This window comes from Podarcis vaucheri, assembly GCF_965113315.1.
Source record: "Podarcis vaucheri genome assembly, chromosome: 17".
Lineage (NCBI taxonomy): Eukaryota > Metazoa > Chordata > Lepidosauria > Squamata > Lacertidae > Podarcis > Podarcis vaucheri.
The window spans coordinates 35,316,242-35,344,059 of NC_138755.1; the positions used below are offsets into that span (position 1 = coordinate 35,316,242).

The window sequence follows — 27,818 nt, forward strand, 5'->3', positions numbered from 1 at the left end:
GAGGCGAGGAGGACGGAGCTCTCCGCGCGCGGTTTCGGGGCGGGCGTTGTGAGGCGGCGGCGGCGGCCTCCGGCGAGAGAGCGGCGGTTGGGAGTTCGCGGGACGCCCTCGGCAGAGCCTTCCCCGCGCCTGGACGCCGCTGGCGAGGCGGGAGCCGGGCCATGTCGCGCAGGCGGCACAGCGACGAGAACGATGGTGAGAAGAGTCCGGGGGTGGCCGCTTCTTCCCTCCGCCTGGCCCCACAGGGGACCCGTCCTTGGGGCACGTGCTTCGGGGAACAACGGCAGCCTCGGCGCGCGCCTTCCCGCACGCCAACTTTTCGATTTTTTTAAACAACACCGTGCGCATAAAATATATTTATTTTATTAAATTGAACTTGCACAGGAAGGCGCCACAGACCGAGTTCTGTCAGTACTCAATGCCAAGCCCAGTTATGTCTGCTCTGGCTGGCAGCACTTGGCCAGCCCAGTTGTGTCTGCTCTGGCTGGCAGCACTTGGCCAGCCCAGTTGTGTCTGCTCTGGCTGGCAGCACTTGGCCAGTCCAGTTGTGTCTGCTCTGGCTGGCAGCACTTGGCCAGTCCAGTTGTGTCTGCTCTGGCTGGCAGCACTTGGCCAGCCCAGTTGTGTCTGCTCTGGCTAGCAGCACTTGGCCAGCCCAGTTGTGTCTGCTCTGGCTGGTAGCACTTGGCCAGCCCAGTTGTGTCTGCTCTGGCTGGCAGCACTTGGCCAGCCCAGTTGTGTCTGCTCTGGCTGGCAGCACTTGGCCAGCCCAGTTGTGTCTGCTCTGGCTGGCAGCACTTGGCCAGCCCAGTTGTGTCTGCTCTGGCTGGCAGCACTTGGCCAGGTGCTGGGGGAAAGGGCTTCTTTCGATGCCCACCTGAGAGAGAGAGAGAGAGAGAGGGCCTGTGAACTACGGGCGCCAATGGGCCTCCTGCAAGAAGGAGTGGGGGATTTAAGGGGTGCGGAGATCTGGGTTTCCCCAAACTTGGGTGTCGCACTGTTTTTGGACCACAATTCCCAGCATCCCTGACCGCTGGTCCTGCTAGCTAGGGATGACGGGAGTTGTAGTCTAAAAACAGCACGAGACACAAGTTTGGGAAACCCTGGTGTAGATTAATTTTATTTAGGGGAGACTGTGACCGAGCCCCCCCCCCCCAGGCATGAGTATGTGTTGTTAACCCTAAAGATACCTTGGTTGCAACATAGAATCATATGCAGAGAGACGACTAGGGTCTCCAATCCAACCCCCTGCAATATTTTGCCCAGCCCGGGTCTCGAAACCCAGGACCCTGAGATTAAGAGTCTTGTGCTCTATCAAATGAACAATTCCAACCAGAGAATGTAAGACTAATGTATATATTTGACGAAAAGGGATTATTCGGAGGACAGGGAAGAAATGCGGTAGATGTGTGGTTTGTTTAATGGGTGGAAATGCTATTTAGGTTATTGCTGGGAGTGTTGTGGCTGCCCAGTCCCAGCCCTGGGCCAAGACCCCTTTGTCCCAGGTCATGTGCATTTTCACCGTTTGCTGATTGTAGAATAAAGTGACCATTTTCAAATATGAATAAACTATCTTCACAGACGATTTCCATGCCATCTGTTGCTGACTCAAACGAAGTACTTTTTTATGCAGAGAGTGCACAATTTAGTGGCAGCCAAGTAAAGAGTAATCAAGTTGTATTATCAAGAAAAGAAAACTAACTGTAATTACCATTTGTGTTTCATTGGTGTCCTAGTACCATGTCACATATTGTGTAGTAGCAGTTCCCTCCTCTTCTGTGTCTTGGGAACATAGATATCATAGAAGGTACCATTGTTAAGTAATAAGATAATCCATTAGCAGTTCAATAAGCTTTGGCTTGTCCTCATTCAGTGTGAGCAGGAAGGAGTGGTAAAAGGAATGGCAGGAAGTTTTGTATGAGTATAGGATTTGGTGGTGGGGTTTCCATAGAAGGAAGAAATGGAGTTTAGTGTTGAGCTTTGAAAAGAGTGCCTGATTTTCTTGTCTTACTCTTAATTTTGAGAGCTGAAAGCAGAAGGCATTTGGCAAAATAACTGAGGTGTTCAAAACGCCTTTGCAATCTGTCAGACTTGTCAGGCATTCTTTAGTTCATGGATAGGCAAACTAAGGCCCGGGGGCCGGATCCAGCACACTCGCCTTCTAAATCTGGCCCACGGATGGTCTGGGAAACAGCGTGTTTTTATATGAGTAGAATGTGTCCCTTTATTTAAAATGCATCTCTGGGTTATTTGTGGGGCCTGCCTGGTGTTTTTACATGAGTAGAATATGTTTTTTTTATTTAAAATGCATCCCAGGGTTATTTGTGGGGCATAGGAATTCGTTCATTTTTAATTTTTTCAAAATATAGTCCGGCCTACCACATGGCCTGAGGGACGGTGGACTGGCCCATGGCTGAAAAAGGTTGCTAACCCCTGGTCTAGAACAAACGATTTCAACCTGGTCTGTGGAGACAGCCTATCGACATTTCCTGCACAAAAATATTAGGGCTAACAAACTTTCACATTATTATTTTTCCCTATAAGTGCAAAGCTGCTTGCAGTGTTGGGCCCAGTTAGTTTGCACGGATGCAGTAGTTGTATGGAACAGGCCTCCCTCAGGGCCAGTTCAAGCTGAACTTCACCCTAGAAGGTCCTCCAGAGACCTTTCCTATATGCTCAGGGGCTCCGTGATATATAGGTCAATATGGAAGGATATGGAGGCTAACTGGGTGGGAAACTGCTCTAGAGGCTTTCATCCAAATGTAGGGTTATTCTGGTGTTGCTCAGTGTTTCTTCCTTTAGATTCAGAATTTGTAAGCAAAATAAGAATATTATGTTTCTCTGTCTGTTGGGTAGCTTTTCTTCCCTTAACTAATCTTCTTGTTAAAAGATGCTGATAAGCTTTGTTCATGGAACAGTTTCTTGCTGTTCTTTGGCATCACCCATTAAGATTGTTGCTATTTACAGATCAGCCATCACTTTAAGAGTCACTTAAACCTAGACTGCAATCCAAACCTTGCTTGCCTGGGAGTAAGCCCCATTGAATTAATTAGGACATGGTTAGGATTGTGTTGTAATTTAGACCGGTGCCACCTATTAAGTCATTTGAATACTACTATGCAAGTACATAGTACTTCTCGAAGCTACGAACATGAGTTTGACCAAACTGCGGGAGGCAGTGGAAGACAGGAGTGCTTGGTCCAGGGGATCACGAAGAGTCGGACACGACTAAATGACTAAACAACAACAATGAGGTGGTAGTCTAAAACTATGTTGACAGCTAACATTTTCACTTCCGATTGGCGATGGAAAATGATTGGTTTATATACATGCATTTCAGTTTTGCATGCCTTGTTTAGCTCCTTGACCTTTGGAAATAAAAGGTTGATTGCTTACTCTCCTTTCCTTCAAGCCTTTAAAATGAGCCCTGCTATATTCTCAATAGGGGTGGGGTTTTTTGGTCTTGCTTTCCTCCTGGCAGGGTCAGAGGCAGCATGGCCCACTCACATCAGCTTAGCTACAACTGCTATTTTGGCTGCTCCTCTCCCAGAACTTTTCCACGTAGGCATCAAACATTTTATATCTGCAAAGAGTTTTTGTCTGAATTGGCTTGTTCTGTTTGATCTCCCTCCTTTTGTATTGTGCCTGTTAAGTTGTAAGCCTGTGGGCAGAGTGCTGGATGCTTTTCATCTTAGGACAGCAACTAGAACATTCCAGGTGCTCTATAAATAATGGCTTGGATCCTGCATTTCTTTCTGCCAGCAGGAACATCATGTGGGTGGAGTTCCACTCATAGGACATTCAGAACAGTGGGGAGGGATGAAAGCGACTTTTCAGTGGCATTGTGGAGGAGGCACTAATCACCTCCTTGGCCCAGCCAGCTGTCCCCTCTTTGGTAGTTTTATCAGCCAAGGGTCCAGAGTTCAAGTAGTTGCCTTGACCGATCCAAGTACCTTGTCCATGCCCTCAAGCCGTACCGACTGAAACTCATCCAACACAACAGGACCAGACAGTGCTATGGACCAGAGTTTGAAATTTGCCAGGCATGTTTTTGCTACTGGTGTGGGTCCAACTGCGACTACGTGGAGATTGTTGGGTGCCGGGTTGGTGGCTGACATCTCCATTGAGCCAGCTGACTCACATGCAGTTCTCTATCATCACATCAAGGAAAGTAAGTGCAGGGCTGAGTACAGATATATTTGACTGTGTTGCAGCCTGTCCACAGGCCACCCAAATGAATCTCACAGGCCACAGTTTAAAAACGACTGCTTGGTCCATAGTTGATTCCATTTCCACTGTGTGTGTTTCTCCTTCTTGCATACTGGGACAAGTGAATTGTTGTAAGAGCAAGCTGCAGTCAAGCAGTGTAGCTGAGATCATAGAATTGTAGCACCGGAAAAGACCCCATCTGGTCCAACCCCCTGGCGAATAGACATTCTGTTGTGGCGATAGTAACTTAGGTTTAAGGTGCAGTTTGGTGCCTAGCTTCCCTTTCTGAGTTTCTAACACTGCTCTGGATACTCCTTGAGTGGATTCAGTATTCCAGTGGATGCAAGCAATTTTATTCTCAAAATGCTTAGCAAACAAGTCACAGTGAGATACCATCGGTTCTGCCACTTCCTTCAGGCCAGACTGTAAGAGGCCCTGCACGGCCTGCAAAAGCTTTGTAATGAAGGCAGCAAAGTATGCCGCCTTTGCTCCCTTCACTGCTCAAGGTTTGATTGCATTTGACCAGAGTTTCCCCCCGCTCACGTTCTAGCTGTCTCTCAGCTTGTTTCCTCCCTAAGCTCTGGAGTATACCAGGGGAGCCAAGCAGGCTCCACAAAACAGGAGAGAGCGCTTGGGTGAGTGTGTCAATGACTCAAGCCATCCAGATTTTCCACAAGTCATGCAGGGTTTCAAGAGGAGCACCAGTCATACCAGCTGGCAAATCCCCCAGGGCCATATGGAATCCAGTTGGATCCATCAGTCTCATAGGTCCATCCATTCTTACAGGTCTCCCACCTGTAAAGACACTGAGAGCCTAAATCTCAACAGGAAGAGATCTGGTCATGACAAAGGACTTGTGTCAATATCCCCCACTCTCGGATCACCCTTTCCCTTCTCATTTGAGAAAACAAAGTCCAGAGTGTGACCTACCAAATGTGTTGAGCCAAAGGCATACTGGGACAGCTTCATGATTGTCATGGCAGCCATGAAATCCTGAGCCACCCCAGAGGTAACTGCTTTGGCATGGATGACCCCCAACAACAGCAGTCTGGGAGTCCTCAACACTGCCTCCGAGACAAACTCTGTCAGCTCAGGCAGGGGGACTGTTGGGCAGCAAGGCAGCCAGTAAACCAGAATTGGCCAACATCAGGGACAGGCACTCTGGGCCCTCACTCAACTGGACAGAGAGTCTGAACAGAGAGTTGGAATATCTGGACTATCGCAACTCCCCCTCCCTGACCCTCAAGTCTGCCCTGATGGTGTCCTGATACCCAGGTGGGCACAGCTGGGTAAGACCAACTCCACGCTGTTCACTTAGGTCTCAGTGATGCAAACGAAATCGGCCTCCTCATCCACAGTCAGATCATGGATGAGAGAGGCCTTCTTCAAAGCCAGTCTGACATTCAACAGCAACAGGCACAGACTTGACAGCTGGATGATAGGACAATCACAATTCCCCAGGTTGGAGGGAGTGTGGCTGCCTGTCCGTTTGCTCCTTACCAGGCCTAGCCCACCCCCATACCATACCTCCCCACTGCTCTCCCCAGTTCCACTCTTCCCAGCCACAATTTACGTCCTTCAATTTAAAAAACCACCACAAAAAACCCAAATTTAAAAACACATTAAAAACCAGTTGAAACAGGATTTGAAACAATTAGAGCAAGGCTATCCCCAGAGAAAATGATGTTGTGGCCCTTGCCTTTCCCTAAGGTCGCTCCCCTTTGGGGGGGGTGCCACCCCTATTGGCCGAGGTCTTGATATAGCCCCCCCCCCCCGGTAGATTGAGCAGACTTCTCTCTGCTGACCAAAGGTGCAAAAAGACCGGCTTTCTCAAGAGATGGAGGAAGGCCAGATGAACAGCTCACCACCTCACTGATGGTCTCTGGCTGTTGCTACCTTTGAGAGTGAAGCATCAGCCTGGAAGATATTGTGGGCTGAGCTCTCCTCTGCTTTATCTCATTGATACAGGAGGGCAGCCACACAAGAGGAGGAGAACATCTGAACCATCTGAAATTGAAGAGCGGCTGGAATCCTTAATATGCAGAGTAGGAGAAAAGGTATGAGGGGCTGCAGCTTTATACTGTTTTGCATGTGTGGTTTTAAAAGCTTTTAAATTGTGCATTGCAGTGCAAATACCTTTACACAGAGTTCTTCTTCTTCTAATCTCTCAGAGTACTTCTTCTTTGGAGAGTAACTTGGAAGGCCTGGCTGGCGTCTTGGAGGCAGATTTACCAAACTACAAAAGCAAGATACTAAGAATCCTTTGTACAGTGTATGTATGCAAAAGATTTATGGATCCAGGTGATAATGTATTACCTACACTAAATGCTTTTAAACATTCATAAGGTTACGTTGTATATTTGTGTATGTTTGTCATTAATTTTCTGTCCTAGATGTTTTCTGTCTTAGATGTTGAAACTGAGAGGAAATCTCAGGGAGGAAATGAACAAACTGAGTAAAACGAGTAGTCTGTTTACCTTAGGCAGAAAGTTTTTGAGCTGATAATCATTACCTAGCCTTTCTGAGTAAATGTGCATACGGTTCATGGTCAGAAATGGGAAAAAGGACCTCAGGTTTTTATTAAAAGTGCACCACTTGCCAAATATTTTGAGGTGGTTGTTGGCAATGGGTGGCAATGATGAGGTGAGCAGTAGTGTGTTGGTATGTCTTTTTTTCACTGTATTGCCTTGTGTGTATTTGCGTGTGTGCTTTCTGGAGTGCTATTGCTGATCATTTAGCCACATACACCGCAGTGCAAATGCCACAGTTGGTCTGTTGACTGCAGCAATCAACTGAGGCATGTTTTGTAGTTCCAGATTGCTGGGAGATATTTCAAGGTGCTCCAGGAAAGTGTAAGAACTTTGCCTCAGTTCTGCCTCCTGCTCTGCCTCCTGTTTCTTCTGTTCTTTTCAAGCAGTGCCCTGCAGTACAAGGAGAGACACTGCTACTCTACAGTGGAGCTGAACTAAAGGCCGGACTCAACTGCCCTGTTCTGCTAGCGGAAGACGGCACGAGGACTCCTGATATTGCAAAGGAGCTTTCTCCCCCAAATCTGCTCTGGAGGGTCAGGAGACCCCCCCACCCCCCCAAATAATATGCAGGGAGAGGAGTGGGGTGATCATTCCATTGGGCAAGCAGAAATACTTGCGCTGTGGTATGATCACCTTAGTGCTATGTTGAATTTCACCCTAAGAGGAAAAAACACATTAGATCATGTTGCATGATTTATATGTATTTCATTCTAGTTTTCCAAGGAGAGTTTCAAAAATAAGGCAAATTCAAGCAGAGCCTTTTCTCACTTTGTTCTAGGATATAGATTCTTCAGTTCAAAAAATATCTGTATCCCACCTAACGGTTTGAATTTGCCATGTTGAAGAATGATAACACAATGTTTGCAATCTGAATTAATGCCTGGTGTTTGTGTCTCCTCCTTAATGGGAAAAAAAAATCAGGGCACGTTTGTTACCCATAAAGCTGACGGTTTACACTACTCTAGTCGGCCTCCTGAACGCAAGGAACTACAATTTTGGCGGAGAGTTTGTAGAAGCCATGATACGTCAACTCAAAGAGTGTTTCAAAGTCAACATGTATAATGAAGCTGTGGTTTTAGTAAGTTTCTTTTGCATCTTACAACCTTTAGTTTCCTTTCCAGTGAATCTGAAGGGCTTACCTTTCATCTTGCAGGGTGCAGTTGTGGAAAACTCAATCTCGTTTTCTCCCCAATGCACCCATCCAAACCCACACTTGCCCACCTATTTGTAGCTTTACTACAGTGCTAGTGGCATGGCATGTTGTGTGATTTTAGTGCTCATTCAGGGAGCATCCCCGTGACACTGACGGCACACAAAGGATTAAGATCCAGCAGGTAGATTTTTTTTCTTATTCACTGCGTCTTTTTAATACAGTCATACCTTGGTTGTGGAACGCAATCTATTCCAAAAGTCTGTTCGAGTTCCGAAAACGTTCAACAACCAAGGCATGGCTTCTGATTGGCTGCAGGAGCTTCCTGCAGCCAATCAGAAGCCACGTCAGACATTCAGCTTCCAAAGAACGTTCACAAACCAGAACACTCACTTCTGGGTTTGCAGCGTTCAGGAGCCAAAACGTTCGACTCACAAGGCGTTCGGGATCCAAGGTACAACTGTAATTTACAACTCACAGGTGAAGCTTTTTCGTTTTCTGTCTTGCTGCTGACTTTTTAAGGGATTCCAGCCGATGATAAGGTTGGGCCTCGGTCTCGTGTGCTTCCTCTCCTGCTCCCTCACCAAGGGCAGAAGGTAGTGCAGTCCCAGTGGGACTCTGACTTTTGGAGAGCCTCATTTTCTCTATTGGCTGAGGGAGGATCCCAAAGCAGATTCCACTCTAGCCACAAGTAAACTCCCAGCTCCCCCTTCTCTTTCTCTAGGTCCGTTTTCTGTCTGATCTTGTGAATTGTCATGTAATAGCTGCCCCATCAATGGTGGCCATGTTTGAAAATTTCGTTGCTGTGACTCAGGAGGAGGATGTACCTCAGGTAAGCAAGGACATTCTCTTGTTCCATTGATGATTTTGCTTTTAAGATACCTGCCTTCGGAAGAAGAAAAAGCAGGCTTCCTCAACCTCAGCCCTCCTGATGTTTTTGGCCTACAACTCCCATGATCCCTAGCTAGCAGGACCAGTGGTCAGGGATGCTGGGAACTGTAGTCTCGGAACACCTGGAGGGTCGAGGTTGAGGAAGCCTGAGAAAAAGAATGCTGCAACACAGTCAGAAACTTTCCATCAGGATTTTTGAAGGATCTATAATTCTAACCTGCCAGAGCCAACCCTAATTCAGGGTTGGGATTTGAAGCTCCTTGAATAAAACAGACACTGAAATGTCAAATTGTCAGGGATAGGAATTTACCCTTTAGGAAGCCTGGACACAAACACGTGATCAGAGAACCCATCACTTATCACCAGAACATCCTGCTAGTGCCTCTACCAGAAACTCTGTTTATTCATATTAAAGTTTGCCTTAGGAGACCAAATAACACCAGGGTGCTGGATTTGGGTTGGGGGGGCCACCAGCTGCTTACTTCTAGACTAGATCATCTTCCGCACACCCGCTGACATCTCTACAACATTATGGTATGTGCTCTGTCACTGAGCTATATGGCCTTTCTGTTCTCTGGCTTGATCATCTTCTGCGTATTTTCTGCAGCTGTTTTCATATTGGTATAGTTTTAGAATCGGTGTTTAAAATATCTAGATCTGTGGGGTGATTTCTGCCAACTGCCGGCAAGATTGGGCATTTTCCAGGTCACGGGTGATCTAGGGAAAGTGAGGGTACATCCTAAATAAAATTGGGGAAAATATGTGGTCAATTAAAGCAGAACTTAAATAAATGCTTATGCAACCAGTATGATACATGAACAACTTTTGAGAATTTGCCCTCTTTGTTTAGTAGTCTAGTTACAGATATTTAGACAGCTGTTTATGGAAATTGGCCTGTTATGTTTTAGAGAGCCAGCGTGGTGTAGTGGTTAACAGCGGTGGACTCGTAATCTGGTGAATTGGGTTCACTTCCCAGCTTTTCCACATGCAGCTGCTGGGTGACCTTGGGCCAGTCACACTTCTCTGAAGTCTCTCAGCCTCACTCACCTCACAGAGTGTTTGTTGTGGGGGAGGAAGGGAAGGGAGATTGTGAGCCGCTTTGAGACTCCTTAAGGGGAGTTAAAGGCAGGATATCAAGTCCAAACTCCTCCTCCTCCTCCTTGATAATGATGATTTGTGCTTGAAGTATTATATCGGAATACAAGCCCCTTACCCTTGTTCCTTTTATGCGCCTGAACATTGTCATCACTTCTGTTTGCCACAGGTACGCTGTGACTGGTATGTGTATGCTTTTCTCTCATCCTTACCTTGGGTGGGGAAGGAGTTGTATGAGAAGAAGGATGCTGAGATGGACCGCATCTTGTCCCAGGTTGAAAACTACCTGAAGTAAGAGAACAGTAACCAATCTGCTTTGCCTTATTAGATAGCAGAGTAGAAAAAAGTATTTGTTTTGTCATAGTCTCCGTCCCTGCCCTCCTCTCCCCGTGCCCCCAAGAGGGGGGACACAGGACACATTACCGTGCAAAGTACTACAACTGTCATCACTCCTTATGTCCAACCAGTCTGGGGCAGAAGATTACCAGACTGCACCAAGATTCAAAGGAAGAAAGAGCTAAGAAGCAGGCTCTCTGCTTCCTGAACCCCAGGCAAAACACTTAAAACAGTAACAAGCAACCCAGATGGTTACGAACTGGGTTCAGTACCATGCCACCACGTCCTCAAAGACAAATTCACAGACGTGTTGTAGGCCACCTGAACGAAGCTCACGGACCACAGTTTGGAAACCCAGGCCCTAGAACTTAATTAGATTTTGTTTTTTGAATTGTGCTGAAGTCATCATGGTTATCATGTAACTTTAAAAGTGTGTGCTCTTAGGTCTTGACTTTTGACTTTCTTTTCAAAAGCCCCAAAAAAGAAAAAGGGGGGGGGGACTGAGCTGGGAATTGGATAATTGAAAATGCATACCTAACCATACTCTGGCAACAAGCCCACCCCTCTGTCGATCATACTTGCTTATCTGAGTAACTTTTATATCTCCTCTCACTCTATTTCAGACGGCGTCAAAAGATTCACGTACCAATGCTACAAGTTTGGTCTGCTGATAAACCACATCCACAAGAAGAGGTAAAACGTGGCCAGGAGTCTTGAGTACATGTCACCACATATATCTGAATAATTTTATTTAAAATATATTGTCCTTTGTAGAGCTTGTGGTGTGGTTTACAAGTCCAAGATAAAATACTAATTGAGCGCATTTTAAAAATTAATACATTATAAACCCTGGAAAAATATAAAAGATGTTTTTATCTGGCAACGAGAAGAAATGTTGGTACCCAGTAGGCCTCAAATAAAGTCCTCGGTTTTTTTAAAAAATAAAATTGTCATGTGGCACTGTGGGCTGCTGTTTTCAAATCCAAGTCATAACTTACCGTATTTTTGGCTCTATAAGACGCACCAGGCCACAAGACGCACCTAGTTTCTGGAGGAGGAAAACAAGAAAAAAAATATTCTGAATCTCAGAAGCCAGAACAGCAAGAGGGATCGCTGCGCAGTGAAAGCAGCAATCCCTCTTGCTGTTCTGGCTTCTGGGATAGCTGAGCAGCCTGTATTCGCTCCATAAGACGCACACACAGTTTCCCCTTACTTTTTAGGAGGGAAAAAGTGAGTCTTATAGAGCAAATAATACGGTACTTAAGTGGTTCTTTAGATCAAGGGGGTGGGGCTAAACCGTGGCACTCCAGATGTTGCCAGACTACAAGTCCCATCACCCCTGAACATGGACTCTGTTGACTGAGCCTGATGGGAGTTACAGTCAAACCAGTCCTGAAGCCCTACAGGCTAGCCACCTCTGCTTTCCTCCCTGAGGCACTAACAGCAGCAGAGGGCAAAAACAGCAGTTTGCGGAGATGGGTGGAGAGTTGGCTTCCAAGTCGGGCAGTGGAGTGGATGGAAGAAGAAATGCCATTCTGTTGGCAGCGGGCGTCTTCCTGCATGATGGGCCCTTTTGTTTTTCAGTACTTGGATTGCCTATGGGCTCAGGTTCAGAAGCTGAAGAAAGACCGCTGGCAAGAAAGGCACATCCCAAGGCCATATCTTGCTTTTGACAACGTCCTCTGCGAGGCACTGCAGCACAATTTGCCTCCCTTCACTCCGCCACCTCACACCGAAGACTCCGTTTACCCGATGCCAAGAGTTATCTTCAGAATGTTTGACTACACTGATGATCCCGAGGTGAGTTGCGTGTATGTACGGATGGTGGTTAATGGATTGAGGCTGAATCACGACAAGACAGAAGCACTGTTTCTGGGGGACGGGGCAGACAGGTGTGGGGGCTCCCTGGTCCTGATTGGGGTAACTAAAGAACTAGGTGCACAGCCTTGGGGACATTCTGGACTCACAGCTGTCCATGGAGGCGCAGGTCAATTCTGTGTCCAGCTCCCTCTGGTATGCCAGCTGAGATCCTATCTGCCCCAGATTAATCCTGCTTGGATTACTGCAATGCGCTCTACGTGGGGCTACCTTTGAAGGTGACTCAGAAACTACGACTAATCCAGAATGTGGCAACTAGACTGGTGACTGGGAGTGGCCGCTGAGACCATATGAAACCGGTCTTAAGGGGTCTACATTGGCTCCCAGTGCATTTCCCAGCACAATTCAGAGTGTTGGTGTTGATCTTTAAAGCCCTAAATGGCTTCAGCCCTGAATATCTGAAGGAACATCTCCACCCCCATCATTCAGCTCCCTGAGGGCCGCCTAGCGGTTCCCTCATTGCAAGAAGTGTAGTTACAGGGAACCAGGCAGAGGGCCTTCTTGGTAGTTGTGCCTGCCCTGTGGAATGCCCTCCCGGCAGATGTCAAAGAGATCAACTTTCCGTAGACATCTGAAGGTAGCCCTGTATCGGGAAGCTTTTAATGTCTGATGTTTTGTTGTGTTCTTTTATATTCTGCTGGAAGCTAACTAGAGTGGTTGCGGCAACCCATTCAGATGGACAGGGTACAAGTAAATTATTATTAATTATTTGCAAGCATGAAGTGTGCCTCCAGTTTAAATCCCAGGGGGCAGGGGTGTTCGTTTAATTCATTGCAGTCCCTGACTATAAGAGAGACACTTTATAATGGGGATACAAAGTATTGTCTTCTTTCCCTTCTAAAAATTTGGTTTTTGCGGTTTCTTTGGGTCCTGGACAGTTTTAGACAAAGAGTTGTGTAGACCAACAGTAGAGGCTTGCAGTAGTCAAGTGATTTCTTCAGGGCATAACCTGTCCCACCCTGCTCATAACAAACAAATATATTTTTGAGACTTTTGTTTCAAAAGTTGCTTTTTGGAGGACATAGGGGGCTACTAAAAAAAGAATAAAGAATCTAAAGTTCCCTTGAGGTCATGGAACCGGTTTCACAGTTCTTCGAATCTTGACCTGTTTTTAACAGCAGCAAAATTTATTACGGGGGGAAATACTTTTTAGCTTTTTGAAATTACTTGCAAATGTTAAATCCCCTAGAAACAATAAATTGTATTGTATTGTAACGATTGTCAAAGCTATGGTGCCAGTAATGCAGCCAAACTTTGTCGTTTATTTTGTTTAAAATGGACTTTTATGTTATATCACTTCTGCCAATTCATAATTCCTTCATCAGGGTCCTGTTATGCCTGGCAGTCATTCCGCTGAAAGATTTGTGATAGAGGAAAATCTTCACTGCATCATTAAATCACACTGGAAAGAAAGGAAGACATGGTAGGAGTTGCTTTTCCTGCAGGGCGACCATTAGGAGATCAAAAGACCTTTGTTTTCTACCTACCTGGCAGCACTGTTTTCTGAGTGTGGCTAAAGAGCATATTTGATGTATTATAGTATCTTAATATTCTTTTGGAAGCCGCCCAGAGTGGCTGGGGAAGCCCAGCCAGATGGGCGGGGTATAAATAATAAATTATTATTATTATTATTATTATTATTATTATTATTATTATTATTATTATTATTATTTGCTCGTGAGGTGAGGATGGCTGCAATTCACCAATTCATTTGAAAAGCAGCTTGCCTCTTCATCCAGTTTCTATTGTGAAAACCTCAAAGAAACTCTTCAGCTGCATCTGCCTCAAATTTCTGCAAATTGCACTGATCTGGAAAAGTTATATTTCACAGTGTCTCCACACAACCTCTTGCCACCGCCTAAACCAGCCCTTTCACAAGTGCAGTATATTACAAACCTTTGATAAAAATAAGATCTATTATCTGATAAATGGGGGAAAGGGTATCTTTCTGGTCTGGCAGACAGTGACCTACCAAAAACCCAAATGCCTTAAACTTTGAAATGAAACCCTATAAGGAATTCTTCGTAAAGAAAAGTGATCAGGATAAAATATCTCCTGAAATAAAATTTTCAGTTGCCAAGTGGGTGTCTGAAAACAAACTGAGAAGAAAGGGCCTCCTGGGATACAGTCCCCTGAAAGGACAAAACACTTCTGGGGTTACTCCTTCTTGAGCCACCTCAGATTTAGGCTGGAAGGAGAACTGCCCCTCTAATTTTGACTGCTTTCAAATGCAAAGGTAAAACTGTGGAACTGTAAGAATGGAGTGAGTCACTGATGTATCCAGGAGGGAAATGATTTTAGAGTTGGGTAGCTGCAAAGGAACACACTTAGCATCCTAGAGAATTGCTGCTTTCTACTTGGGCGCGAAATGCTCTTTATCAAATTGTGTCTTGACAATAAGTTCACAAAATAATGCTTTCAAAATCCAGACCTCTGTTCTTGCAGTTTCTGTAAATAATGGCACATGGATCTCTCATTCTAGTCAACCAAAGCTTATGGTGGGTTTTGAGGAGATATATACAGATACTTGGAGTCATCTTCAGTTTGCATAGTCCTTTTGCTATGCTTATGAGTCTTACTGTCACTTTAGTGCCAGCTGCATGTGAATGGATACACATGCATTTAACTGACAGTCTGTTCTTTAGCAAGGCTTCAGTTTGCTTCCTAACTGACCTTTTTCTGTATTTGCATTCTTTGAATCACTGAGTTTACCTTTTCCTCTAGTGCTGCTCAGTTACTGAGCTACCCAGGGAATAACAAGATCCCTCTGAACTACCACATAGTTGAGGTATGCATCTCTTTACCATATTTATCTTTTTCCTCTTTCAAAATGCCTTTACTTCCTATGCTGTAAACTCTGTTATAATTTACCCAGACTCATTTGCAAAAAACAACAACACCCAACTATGCAGAAAAGGAGGTTGAATCTGCGTCAAACCTCATATATAAATAAATATGTTAAATACTGATGACCTATATCTGGCTAAATTGTTGTTGTTTTATTTACACCCTGTCCATCTGGCTGGGTTTCCCCAGCCACACTGGGAAATTTATAGAATATATAAATGCTGAGGATAGTGGTTAGAGCAATTGACCTAAGGCTACTTTCAAGCCCCAACTCAGCCTTCCAGCTTATTGGGTGTCCTTGGGGTCAGTCCCTCTCGCTCAGCCTACCTTGCCTCACAGGCCAGTGGTGAGGATAAAATGGGGGCCTTAGACCTTGGAGGAAAGGCAGGAAATAAATTTAATAAATATGCAAGTTTGTGCATATTTGTGCAAAGTGTTGGTGCTGACCTTTAAAGCCCTAAACGGCCTTGGCCCAGTATACCTGAAGGAGCGTCTCCACCCCCATCGTTCAGCCCACACTCAGAGGACCGGCTCTGAGGGCCTTCTGGCAGGTCCTCACTGCGAGAAGTGAGGCTACAGGGAACCAGGCAGAGGGCCTTCTCAGTAGTGGCATCCTACCATCAGATGTTAAGGAAGTAAACAACTATCTGGCTTTTAGAAGACATCTGAAGGCAGCCCTGTGTCGGGAAGTTTTTAATGTTTGATGTTTTCCTGTGTTTGATGTTTTAATTTGCTGGAAGCCGCCCTGAGTGGCTGGGGCAAGCCAGTCAGATGGGCAGGATATCAATGAATTGTTATTGCTGCTGCTGCTGTTGTTCTTAGAGCATAAGACGGGTCATTTCACCACTACACCCCAGCAGTTGCCAGACTTAATACTAATAATGCCTTCCGATATCAGTTCAGATAAGAGAGGTATACAGTTCATTGTATCTGTGTCATGTTTCCCCCCCCCAGGTAATCTTTGCCGAGCTGTTTCAGCTTCCTATTCCACCACACACTGAGGTCATGTACACAACACTTCTTATTGAACTTTGCAAACTTCAGCCTGGCTCCTTACCCCAAGTTGTATCCTTTCTCCTCAACAACTCTGATATCAGTTAGCACATTTTTTGTAGGAAAAAATGTTAATGCATTATGTATAACTGTTCACAGCTGTATTAGAAGTCGGTTGGTTGCTGATACAGGTTATTTTGATTAATTGCTGAAATGAAAGTTGTGACTAAACAGGTTTTCATTGGTAACCAATCTTACTCATCAGGCGAAAAGAGGAAGGCTACTCAGAAGCGTAATGGTTGTAGCCTGCCCTGAGGCCTATGGGTAAAGGGCAGGTAATGAATTAAAATAACAATTATAATAATTCTACATGGCAAATAAAATATTGCCCTGCCTCTTAAAGTGTCTAAATCCAAGATACAGTGGAACCTCGGCTGTCAAACGTAATCTGTTCCAGAAGACCGTTCGACTTCTGAAACGTTTGACGACCGAGGCACAAAGGGCTGTCAGCAAATTCAGTTGAGAAAATTGAAAAATACGTAGTGGAAGTCATTCGACTTCCAAGGTGCGTTAAAAAATGGAAGCATTTACTTCCGGGTATTCGGCGTTCAAGTTCCCAAACATTCGTCAACTGAGATATTTGACAACCGAGGTTCCACTTTACTTGATTTGAGTCTGATTCAGTAGCCTAGCACCCTAGGTTTGGGCACATACAGTTTCTCTCTTAACAAAGGGAGAGTTAAAGGTTCGTCCATATTATTCCTTAAATGGAATCTTGCAGCTTGCACAAGCCACAGAAATGCTGTACATGCGCTTGGATACAATGAACACTACTTGCATAGACAGGTAAGCAAGTGCACCTACCTTTAGATTTCCAAGAAGTTTGTGAAGCAGGCTTCATCAGAGGTCATGGAGCGGTTGGATGCAGAGGAATGGTGGGAGGAATCAGCCAAGGGAAGAAGGCTCAGAACCTGGGGTGTGGGGACAACGGTGAGTGGTCAGAGGGAGAAGACTTGGAGGAAGAGGTATTGGAAGCTGAAGAGGTAACAGGGCTTAGTGATCTGGGAGAGTCTGGCAGGGGGAAGTCCAGAATCCGGCAGAAACTGAAGGAGGAGAGTGGAAAGAGGGAGGCCCAGAGGCAGAGATGAGTCAGGCTGGCGAAGAGTTATAGGTGTCTGCCCTCTCCCTGACTCCCAGAACCAGAAGAGGCATGAAAAGGGCAGAGGAGAAATTGGCTGCATGCTGATGCCGTCTCCGATTGCTTCGGGAAAGCACTGGAGAGCAGGGGACTTAAGACAGCTGTGAGAAGGCAGGGACATTCAGTCTTGGCAATTGATTGTCATGGAGGAAGGCCGCGGGGAATGAGCCGCTCTGCTCACTAGGCCTGAAACTCAACAAAGTCTGTGGAGATCGTGTTTTTGTGCTAATAAAAAGTTAACTCCATTTTTGAGCTGTGTGATTACTGATAGGTGGGTTTCTGTGGCATCAGCTTATTTGAACTGAATAAATTTATAGCTGTTGCTTCCTGTTTTATGGTCACAGAGATTATCAAAGAGTGGGGGTAGCCAAGTACATCTTAGCTTGGAAGACGAGCCAGGAACACCTGAAAATACGCTTCAAGTATTACATACAAAACTATTATCTGAAGCGTCCATATATGAACTACAGTGATACCTCTAGTTGCAGACACGATCCATTCCGGGGCGCTATTTGCACCCCGAAAAGTCTGCAACTAGAGTGGCGCTTCTGCGCAAGCGCGGAGTGTGATAGACCGCTTCTGCCCATGCGCACGTGGCGAAACCTGGAAATATACACTTCCGGGTTTGCCTAATTCGCAACCCGAAAAACCGCAATGTGAAGCAAACACAACAAGAGGTATGACTGTATAATTAGCTTGTTTTACTAACTTCAAAGATAATTAGAACTTACAGAAGATCCAGTTATCTGACAGCTTTGGGCATTCTGCACCTTAATGTTAATTTTTTAAGAGTTCTGTATTTACATGCGCTTCATAACCAGTATTTCCAAGAATCCATTTCAACAAAATGGGTTGTGACATTCTTTGTAATGGCTAGGATATAGTGTGAATAATGTCATTGTGAATGGCTGTGGTTTGGTCATCTGGGAGTTAGTGACAGTTTCCTTCTTTTTTCATGAAGGTTCATTAATTGGTTTTCCCACCATTTGAATAATTTTCAATTCCGTTGGAGCTGGGAAGACTGGTAAGTTTATTTCTTGTCAGTTTCTCAATTGCTTTCACATATACTTTTGTAATTTTTCAGTGATTCTTATTATCTCCTTCTGAAATATCCAAATGGTGCTAAATTCTGCAAATGTCAAATTACAAACGTGATATATTTTCAATGATTTCTGTGCAAGACTAGATAGCCCACAGGTATCTGTGGTTTAAAATGTCATTATGTGAAATTATGTAAGCTTTGCTGCCTTAAACTGTAATCCCCAGTACTGTATGAATTTGCTTCCTAGTGGCTCTGACACTGCAGAGAGCCAAAGAAGCACAACATTGAAGATTGAAGCTTCCTAAATCACTGCATATTAGACAAATAAGCCTTTATATGCTTCTCTGGGTAATGGCAATTGCACAATTTTGTTCCAATGATAGGTCAGATTGTCTTTCTGAGGACCTTGACAAACCCAGACCTAAATTCGTAAGAGAAGTTTTGGAAAAGTGTATGAGGTGAGTGAGGCATCAGAATTGCAGAAGGGGTAGTATTCTTAGCCTATTTTTCCAACTTAATGCAGTTGCTAAAGTGAGGAAGAAATAATATCAGCTCCCACTCCAAACCAATAGTATTTGCTTAGTCTTTGTATGTTTGTCCAGGAATAGGGCACTTACTCATTATGAGTTAAGACATCATCTGGATGGTATTTGTCTCGCTAACAGGAGGGGGAACAGTAGTTGGAAGTATTCTGCTGGGAGAAAATTCAGTAAATAAAAATAGTGCTTTTGAATGAATTTTTAAAATTCTCTCTCCGAGTTTAGATCCCTCAGTTTAATTCCTTGTTTTGTAATGTCTAATGATCAAACAACAAAAACAAAATTGACTAAATGGAAAACAATTGAGCATACAAATAAATGAACCCAGATAGTTACCGGGAAGTAACTTCTATTCAGATCAGTGGAGCTGACTTCTGTGTAAATATGTTCAGGAGCTGGGTGTTAGGGGCATAATTGTACTTTGGACTATTCCTTTCCTGTTTCAGTGTAAAGCATAGACTTTGATTTTGCCATATCTAGATTTATAATCTGCATTCACTGAGTCTGAGTAAGGGTTCAGGCTTGGCTGGGTATTGTCCATAGACCTGTATCGTGATAGGAGTATCACTTCTTCATCTTATGCAAAATCTTTTTTCCCTAGGCTTTCCTACCACCAACGAATAGTGGATATTGTTCCTGCTACTTTTTCAGTCCTAACTCCTGCAAATCCAGCATGTATTTATAAATACGGAGATGAAAGCAACAGTATGTATATGGGTTATGCACTTGCTGCAGTGTTTTCTTTCTATTTTTAAATAGTTGGACTAGTTTTTTTGAATCTGCCTTTGGGGAGCTGGTGTGTAGTCTAGTGGGTGAGAGGCTGAGCTATGGATTGAGGTGGGGTCCTGGTTCAAATTTGGCCCCTGCCATAGACTCAACAGGCATTCTTGAGCAAGCAACTCTCTCAAAGCTACAACCTCCATCTGCAGTATGAGAACTGTAAGGATTACAAGAGAACTAGGAAATTCTTTAGCACTGTTTGTTTTGTTATACTAATAGCCTGAGCTTCCTCTAAAACAGCCTTTCTCAACCTGTGGGTCCCCAGATGTTGTTGAACTACAACTCCCATCACCCCTGGCTAGCAAAGCCAGATCTCAGGGATGATGGGAGTTGTAGTCCAACAACATCTGGGGACCCACAGGTTGAGAAAGGCTGCTCTAAAAGGTCCAGAACAGCCTACAAGCAGCTCCTAATCTACAGTCCAGGTCCACATCTGCTTTGCTTCAAGAATATGATAGCAGAAGGTGCCCTTAAAGATGTACAGTCGTACCTTGGTTCTTAAACGTAATCCATTTCGGAAGTCCGTTCGACTTCCAAAATGTTCAGAAACCAAGGTGCAGCTTCCAGTTGGCTGCAGGAGCTTCCTGCACGCAAACAGAAGCTGCGTTGGATGTTCAACTTCTGAAAAACTTTCAAAAACACTTCCGGGTTTTGGGCATTTGGGAGCCAAAACATCCAAGTTACCAAGGCGTTTGTGAACCCAAGGTGCTACTGTATTTGCCAGTTTCCTGCATGGCAGTTCAGTTTTTATGTTTGGAGCTCTTCAAAAGAGTTCGAGGAGCCTGGCAAACTGCTGAGCAGAAAACCAGGCCAGCCTATTAGTGTGCAGGCACTCTGGAATGAACAGTGTGTTCATTCTCAACAAGTTTTAAAACTTAACATCTAAGCTGGTGGCAGAAAAATGGATTGTGAAGTTTGACTTGGTTGTTCATTCTGGAAGTTTGCAAGATGATGGCGTTTCTGCTGTCTTGGCTTTTAGGAGGAAATAGGGCTTTAAAAAAATAATAATAAAGGTAACTTTGCTTCTTTGTTTATTTGTAGAGTCTCTTCCAGGATACAACGTTGCGCTCTGCTTAAACATCGCCATTAAAAACAAAGCAAGCAACGATGAGATTTTCACTATTTTGAAGGATGTGCCCAACCCTAATCAGGATGATGATGATGGTAAGAACTTCTGATAGCTGTAGTCAGGTGCTCCTAGTTCTTTCCGTATTTAAGCTTACAGTGGTGCCCCGCAAGACGAATGCCTTGCAAGACGGAAAACTCGCTAGACGAAAGAGTTTTCCGTTTTGGAGGTGCTTCGCAAAACGAATCTCCTATGGGCTTGCTTCGCAAGACGAAAATGTATTGCGAGTTCCTGCAGGTTTTTTCCCCTCCCCCCTTTTTCTAAGCCGCTAAGCCGCTTATCAGCTGATCCGATCAGCAGATAAGCCGCTAAAAGCCGCTAATAGCGCTAATCCTTCAATGTGCTTGCTTCGCAAGACGAAAAAAACCGCTAGACGAAGAGAATCACAGAACGGATTCTTTTCGTCTTGCAAGGCACCACTGTTTTTCACTGTTCTGTAGAAGTGCTACTTTGCAACGTCATCTTCTCTGAATGCATAGATTTAAACTTAGTTTCCATCATTCAACAAGTGTACAAAATATTAAGGAAACTGGATGACATGAGGTAAAAAAGATGGGTCATTTGATATGGAATGACCCTCCCATGGAGAAAAATTGGGGAAGAAAATGGCTCCTCTTCGGTTTCATGTACACACGCTTAGGCTTAGTTAAACACACAGAGAGATCATACTTGCCTTTGGTTACATAGGCATAGTCCTTTTTTTATTAAAAAAAAAGGCAGAAAAATGTGGGTGCTGAATCAAAGGCTGTACTGGAAGTACTGACTCAAATGTAACTTTTATTTTCCAGATGAAGGCTTCTCTTTTAATCCTTTAAAAATAGAGGTGTTTGTTCAGACACTGCTGCATTTGGCCGCAAAGTCATTCAGTCACTCCTTCAGCGCTCTGGGAAGGTAAGTATAACCACAAAGTTGCCGGTGCTATCAATAGCACACTGCTACTGGCTCATATAACCAGTTTTAATTGTTTCTTACTTTATGAAGAGCCTGCCTGGAGTTGATTCACAAGAAGGCAGAAACTGCCAGACGGTTTTGCGAAAACCTTCAATTAAAGTATTTATCATTATTGTTTACAGTGGTACCTCAGGTTACATACGCTTCAGGTGACATACGCTTCAGGTGACACACTCCGCTAACCCAGAAATAGTGCTTCAGGTTAAGAACTTTGTTTCAGGATGAGAACAGAAAACGTGCTCCGGCGGTGCGGCGGCAGCAGGAGGCCCCATTAGCTAAAGTGGTGCTTCAGGTTAAGAACAGTTTCAGGTTAAGAACGGACCTCCAGAACGAATTAAGTACTTAACCTGAGGTACCACTGTACTTGTATGGAGAGATGAGAGGCATATTTCTTTTTCTATCATACTATCAGTCAGCTGAACCTATGGGTGCCTTGGTTAGCAGGACTATCTGCCCTTGTGCGGTGCTCCTGGTAACAGACAAGCTATCACTGCTGCGCTATCTTATTTTACCTGTAACCAGCAGGTGGGCTGCGGAGGAGATGCTTGAGATGAGGTGGAGTGTTCCCCCAAATCACCTTGCTAGTTGACAACAGCAAGTGCATGTTGGATCCCTGTGGGAGACTGCCAGAGCTCAGAGTCCTTGCCTCCTCCCATTCTGAAAGAGACTCTGCTCTGTATGAATCAAAATGGAGGGGACAGAATCATCTAGCTTTCTTCTCACCCTCTCAGCCTTCCTTGCCACACAACAGCTGTAGGTCCAAAGTGAGCTGCAGCCCTTGTTCAGCAATCAGCTTTTGAATGTCAGGTCACAGCCGATGAAAGAGCAGGCAATATAACTTTACTCCTTAACGGCCTTTCATTGCTATCTTTCCCTGTTCTGATAAGATTCCGGGAAGTCTTCAAAGCGCTGGCGGAAAGCGATGAAGGGAAGCTGCATGTGCTCAGAGTTACGTATGAAGTGTGGAAGAATCATCCACAGGTGAGAGTGAATGGACTTACAGGTTTCCTCCTTTTTCCACTCATCCAAAAAGTACATTTACATTCCATCGATTGATCTCGGTGTAAAGTCTGTGCTGCTGCACCGGGCCCTAAGTAAGGCTTCCTCAACCTCGGCCCTCCAGCACTGGCAGAGGAAGAGGAGTGTGCAGCTGCCCCCGCCCCCTCAGGCAGTACGCCCCGCCCCCAGAACACGCCCCAGCCCCGCCCCCGCCTGCTTTCCCCCCCCCCGGAGCTGGAGCATGAAGCTCCGCCTCTGCCCTCCAGCTGTTTTTGGCCTACAACTCCCATGATCCCTAGCTAGCAGGACCAGTGGTCAGGGATGATGGGAATTGTAGTCTCGGAACATCTGGAGGGCCGAGGTTGAGAAAGCCTGCCCTAAATCCGTGGGAGATTATTTCAGTGTTGCCTTTCGCTTTCCGCTGCCCGTTTTGCAGTTCACTTTCTCTTGCAGGCTCTGCATTGATTGTACATTAGAATATATCAGTGATGCGTTTGGGATAAGATATGTGGCTTGGGGAGCAGTGCACAAAGCGCCGGCCGTCCCCCATTCAGCGTGGTAGTGCCAGGAGGCAGGCCACACCCGCAAATAAGCCTTGAATTTTAAAGGTGCTGCTTATTTGCGGATGCGGCTTGTAGTCGGGTCAATACAGTCATGCCTTGGGTTGAAGTAGCTTCGGGATGAGTATTTTCGGGTTGCGCTGCAGTGACCCGGAAGTAACAGAGCGCGTTACTTCCGGGTTTCGCCGCTCGCACATGCGCAGATGGTCAAAATGACATCACGCACACACGTGGAAGTGGGTTGCGTTCGCTTCAGGATGTGAACAGGACTCCAGAACAGATCCCATTCGCATCCAGAGGTACCACTGTACCTTTTTTGTAGGATTAAACAACATTCCACATGCATTTTCCCTGTAATCTTCACGATAGCTCATTATCACCGCATACAGCAATGATTCCCAATCTTTGAATAATTAGACAAAGTGCCCTAGACACCTGTTTCTGTACAGCAATTAAGCTGGAATAAACCCTGCATGCAGATTTAACCATTAAGGGTACTATTTTGTTACTTGGAGTGTAGTTTTCTTTAGGTTTAAATTGCAGGCAGCAGGGATAACACAACTAATATTGCCTCCCAATGCAGAGACTTCTCTCTTAAGTGACGCACCGTGAACTCTCTTTTGTGACTGGCACCAAAGCACAGGGGAGTAAGCTCATCTCACGGTTTTGGTTTTGAAACTTTTTTTTATTCTGAATTAAAAGTGTACCATAGCTTTCAAAAATTTAGGAAGCAGCATTAGATTACGCTTCCTGAGTTGTCACTACTATAAGATAGTTGAGCAGGAGAGACAGGGGTGTGCCCTTATTTTGCCTAATCTGTTCTTTTCAGTAGCAAATAAGCACCTGCTTTTGATAAGCTGATCCAGAAACCCTTTGCTTCCCTTTTCACATAGATGATTGCTGTGCTGGTGGATAAGATGATTCGCACACAGATTGTGGATTGTGCTGCAGTAGCAAACTGGATTTTCTCTCCAGAGCTGGCTCATGATTTCACTAGGTAACTAGATGTAAATCTCCCTCTTCCACCCCCCCCCCTTTTTTAATTGTTTGGGTTGTGATTTGAATGATGATGGCAGCAGGTCACCTTTTAACTTTCTCAAAATACTCGCGTTGAGTTAACAGCCTTTCACTCAGCTTTTCAAAACTCACATGAAGAAATTACAGAATTTTTGGTAATTCAACCATTTCTGTTTATGGCAGGGAGCAAAATCCTGGTGCGTTGGGCCCAATTCACACACATTGTGCTGCAACAAACCTGGATTTGCCAGTGTGTGTAAATGACAATAGGCCACAGCCAGTGCCAGTTCTTTCTCATGTACATCTACAATGCACTCCAGGTTGCAAACAGAATTGTTACATTCATGCTTGATACTTCAGGAGATGTGGTTTACAGTACAGTCAAACCTCATATCCCAAACGCCGAAAACCTGGAAGTAAATGCTCCAGTTTTCAACCATTTTTCGGAAGCTGGACGTCCAACACGGCTTCCGCTTGAGTGCAGGAAGCTCCTGAAACCAATCAGAAGCTGTACCTCAGTTGTTGAACATTTCGGAAGCCGAACAGGCTTCCGGAACAGATTAAGTTTGACAACTGAGGTTTTACTGCACGTCTAAGACATCATTTATGAAATGCCCCTTAAAATGAATTGTAGGGAAGATTCATTGATGGTACAGGATGCTTATTCCTAATCCACAGCCTCCTGTATCTTGCAGTCAATAGCCAGCTTTACAAGAGAGCATATACGATGTGTACATTAGCATTATGACTGAAACGAGCCAAAGTATATTGTCTGAACTAGAGCATCTGTTTCTTTCTCTGCTAGGTTTTATATCTGGGAAATCTTGCACTCAACAATCCGTAAGATGAACAAGCATGTGGTGATGATCCAAAAGGAGCTAGAGGAGGCCAAAGCGAGATTAGCCAAACAGCACAAACGTGTAGGTAACCATTTTCCAGGGCTGTGAAAAGAACGTTACTTGATGTAAAGATGTGTATAAACCAGCAGTACTGTAACTCTTTTCCACCAACAATAAAAACAAAAGAATTGCTATACTGTGTAAAAGTCCCAACACTCTGTTTTCAGCAGCAGCCAGCCAGAGGCTTCTGTAAACGTCATCGTGTGTTTGTCTCCATCATCTGATACATTGCCTCTGAAAAATGGGGGAGAGCCTGGCAAATAGCCATTGGTAGACCTCTTTTCCATGGATGTGCCCATTCCTTTTTTTAAAAAGCCATCAAGCAAATAGCAATCACCACACCTTGAGGCAATATGTTGATTATGAGTGTTATGTCTGGCAGACAAAGGACCAAATTAGGCCGTTACTTTCATTGTGTAGCAAGCAGCTACATCTGAGCTTTTTCTTTATTTAATCGCAGGCACAATTGACTGATTGTGGATCAGGAACACATACAAAGAGGAGAGGTTTACCCCATTCCTTCCTAGCAGCGATCCTGACTAAAATTGCTGCACCCTAGTTTACCTATGAGGCTTACATGAGAAGTTCCCATTGATGCCAGTGCAAGCTTTTGTTTTCGTTAAGACTCCTGCCTTGCACACGCTGTTCCCGATGACATTGGCCACCTCTGCAGCTGCAACATTGGGCAGTAGCCAAACCACTCGTTCCATCAGTGCAAGATTTATTTTTGCACAGTACACACATACACCTCTGACACACTCTGTGCATTCTCCCAGATCTGCTCCATGGGGCTGGGGGAAACCCCAGAACAGAGTTAGGGGGCTCAAGGGTAGAGGAAGTTCTGTTGCCCAGCCAAAAGTCCTTGCACTGGTAGAAAGTTTGTGCAGTGAATACTGGCCTAAATTATGCTAGGAATCTAATAGGACATGCAGAGATCAGAAATGCTTGCAGTGACTTGAGTTTCTCATTGTATTGTTTACCACTGTGACAACCCCTGTTCTTTCCCTGAGAACCCCAGAGCAGCTTATATTGGGAATCCCAAGTGGTTTCCTGGGCTGGGTCAGCTTATCTTTACTGTAGATCAATATTTCATGGCTTCAGGCAACACATGCAGCAGTACCTTTTTGTTTTCTTATATCTTACACGATGCATTTATTCTTTTAGTAAATGCTATAGATGCATGCTAAAACCATGACTGTAGCTCACTTCAAGCTGGAAGAGAGAAGCTTTCAGCACTTTGGTGGGACAGGTCTCTATAAACTAAAAAAGGGAATGAACAGAATGTGCCCTAGCTAACCTTTTGGTCTCGGCACACTTATGATCCCCCTGTTAAATGTTAACTATTCCTCCCCAGCGAGACAGTGATGATGATGACTATGATGACGATCGAAGTAGTGACAGGGAAGATGGACCCCTTGAAGAGCAGATCGAACGCCTGCAAGAAAAAGTTGAATCGGCTCAAAGTGAACAAAAAAACCTCTTCCTTGTAATATTCCAGGTAAATGCAGAAATATTCATTGGCTTTTAGAAAACGAGTTACCCTATTTTTCCGTGTATAACATGACCCTTATTTTGGGGGACTGAAATTTATGAAAATGCGGGAAGACGACCCCCATTTTTAAAAAAATTATTTTAGAGTAAAGAAAACCTAGTCTTATAGATGGAAAAGTACGGTAATAGAAGATGGACTGTTAAGTGTTGGGGAAGCTATGAACCTCCGCTTTGCAAAACTTTATAATTTGTATTTTAACCCTTTAAGTTAACCAGTTTTACTGTGGGTGTTTTTGGTGTGAAATTGCTTGAGATATTTTAAGGGAAGCGATTCATAAATGGAACCAAAGAAATGATATGAAAAGTTTCAAGTAGAGGAAGCAATTCCAAGTATTTGGGAACTTGAGGAGGAATTCATTGCAGTGCTAAGTTAAAGTCCCTGAACTCTACTGCTAGTTGTACTAGCACAGGGGTCAGCAAGCATTTTCAGCAGGGGGCCAGTCCACTGTCCCTCAGACCTTGTGGGGGGCCGGACTATATTTTTTTTTTGGGGGGGGAATAAAAATGAACAAATTTCTATGCCCCACAAATAACCCAGAGATGCATTTTAAATAAAAGCACACATTCTACTCATGTAAAAATACCAGGCAGGCCCCACAAATAACCCAGAGATGCATTTTAAATAAAAGGGCACATTCTACTCATGTAAAAACGCGCTGATTCCTGGACTGTCCGCGGGCCGGATTTAGAAGGCGATTGGGCTGGATCCGGCCCCCGGGCCTTAGTTTGCCTCTACCCATGTGCTAGCAGAATGGCTTGTGCTGGAGAAGCTCTGGAAGGCGGCAGCATGGTCTCATAGCTGTAGTTAAGCAACAGATTGCTATAGCCCTCATACTGTTGCACAACCAGCTTCAAGAAGTGGAACTATTGTGCTGGCGTGTTCTCACGCTCGTTGAACCCGGGAAAAGATCTCCGGAAATTAGCGATGAATTCTGTGCTAAGTGGCGCTGTTCTGTCATGAAATTTCCATTCTTTAATTCAGAAATACTATTTCTCACATGTCCTCATTCTCTCGTCTTGTCTGTGGACGTTGACTTCCCTGTATTTGAAAGATGTTGCTAATATTGCCCTTTCCAGCGCTTCATTATGATCCTCACGGAGCACTTAGTGCGCTGTGAAACGGGAGGCATTGATGTGATTACACCTTGGTACAAGAACTGCATAGAGAGGCTGCAGCAGATCTTCTTACAGGTAGGTCTCATTCCTTTCCAAAGTCACAAACGTGG

General features: G+C 44.7%; 1 protein-coding gene across 2 annotated transcripts in view; it reads left to right on the top strand.

Annotated features, from left to right (window-relative positions):
- The window catches only part of NCBP1 (nuclear cap binding protein subunit 1), a 29,191-nt gene continuing 1,373 nt past the window's right edge, over nucleotides 1–27,818 (top strand). Inside the window, exons 1-22 of one of the 2 annotated variants that reach the window (XM_082204760.1) lie at nucleotides 1–195; nucleotides 6,178–6,266; nucleotides 6,381–6,481; nucleotides 7,662–7,818; nucleotides 8,615–8,722; nucleotides 10,046–10,167; nucleotides 10,836–10,905; nucleotides 11,797–12,012; nucleotides 13,416–13,513; nucleotides 14,815–14,878; nucleotides 15,892–16,002; nucleotides 16,712–16,776; nucleotides 18,090–18,152; nucleotides 18,554–18,628; nucleotides 19,311–19,414; nucleotides 20,531–20,653; nucleotides 21,404–21,506; nucleotides 22,454–22,547; nucleotides 24,019–24,122; nucleotides 24,948–25,062; nucleotides 26,396–26,539; nucleotides 27,670–27,783. In XM_082204760.1, the coding sequence (XP_082060886.1) occupies nucleotides 162–195; nucleotides 6,178–6,266; nucleotides 6,381–6,481; nucleotides 7,662–7,818; nucleotides 8,615–8,722; nucleotides 10,046–10,167; nucleotides 10,836–10,905; nucleotides 11,797–12,012; nucleotides 13,416–13,513; nucleotides 14,815–14,878; nucleotides 15,892–16,002; nucleotides 16,712–16,776; nucleotides 18,090–18,152; nucleotides 18,554–18,628; nucleotides 19,311–19,414; nucleotides 20,531–20,653; nucleotides 21,404–21,506; nucleotides 22,454–22,547; nucleotides 24,019–24,122; nucleotides 24,948–25,062; nucleotides 26,396–26,539; nucleotides 27,670–27,783 (2,274 nt within the window). In that variant the 5' untranslated portion in view covers nucleotides 1–161. Of the gene's footprint in view, nucleotides 196–6,177; nucleotides 6,267–6,380; nucleotides 6,511–7,661; nucleotides 7,819–8,614; nucleotides 8,723–10,045; nucleotides 10,168–10,835; nucleotides 10,906–11,796; nucleotides 12,013–13,415; nucleotides 13,514–14,814; nucleotides 14,879–15,891; nucleotides 16,003–16,711; nucleotides 16,777–18,089; nucleotides 18,153–18,553; nucleotides 18,629–19,310; nucleotides 19,415–20,530; nucleotides 20,654–21,403; nucleotides 21,507–22,453; nucleotides 22,548–24,018; nucleotides 24,123–24,947; nucleotides 25,063–26,395; nucleotides 26,540–27,669; nucleotides 27,784–27,818 lie in introns of those variants that run through there. The other variant, XM_082204761.1, reaches the window with a different exon arrangement.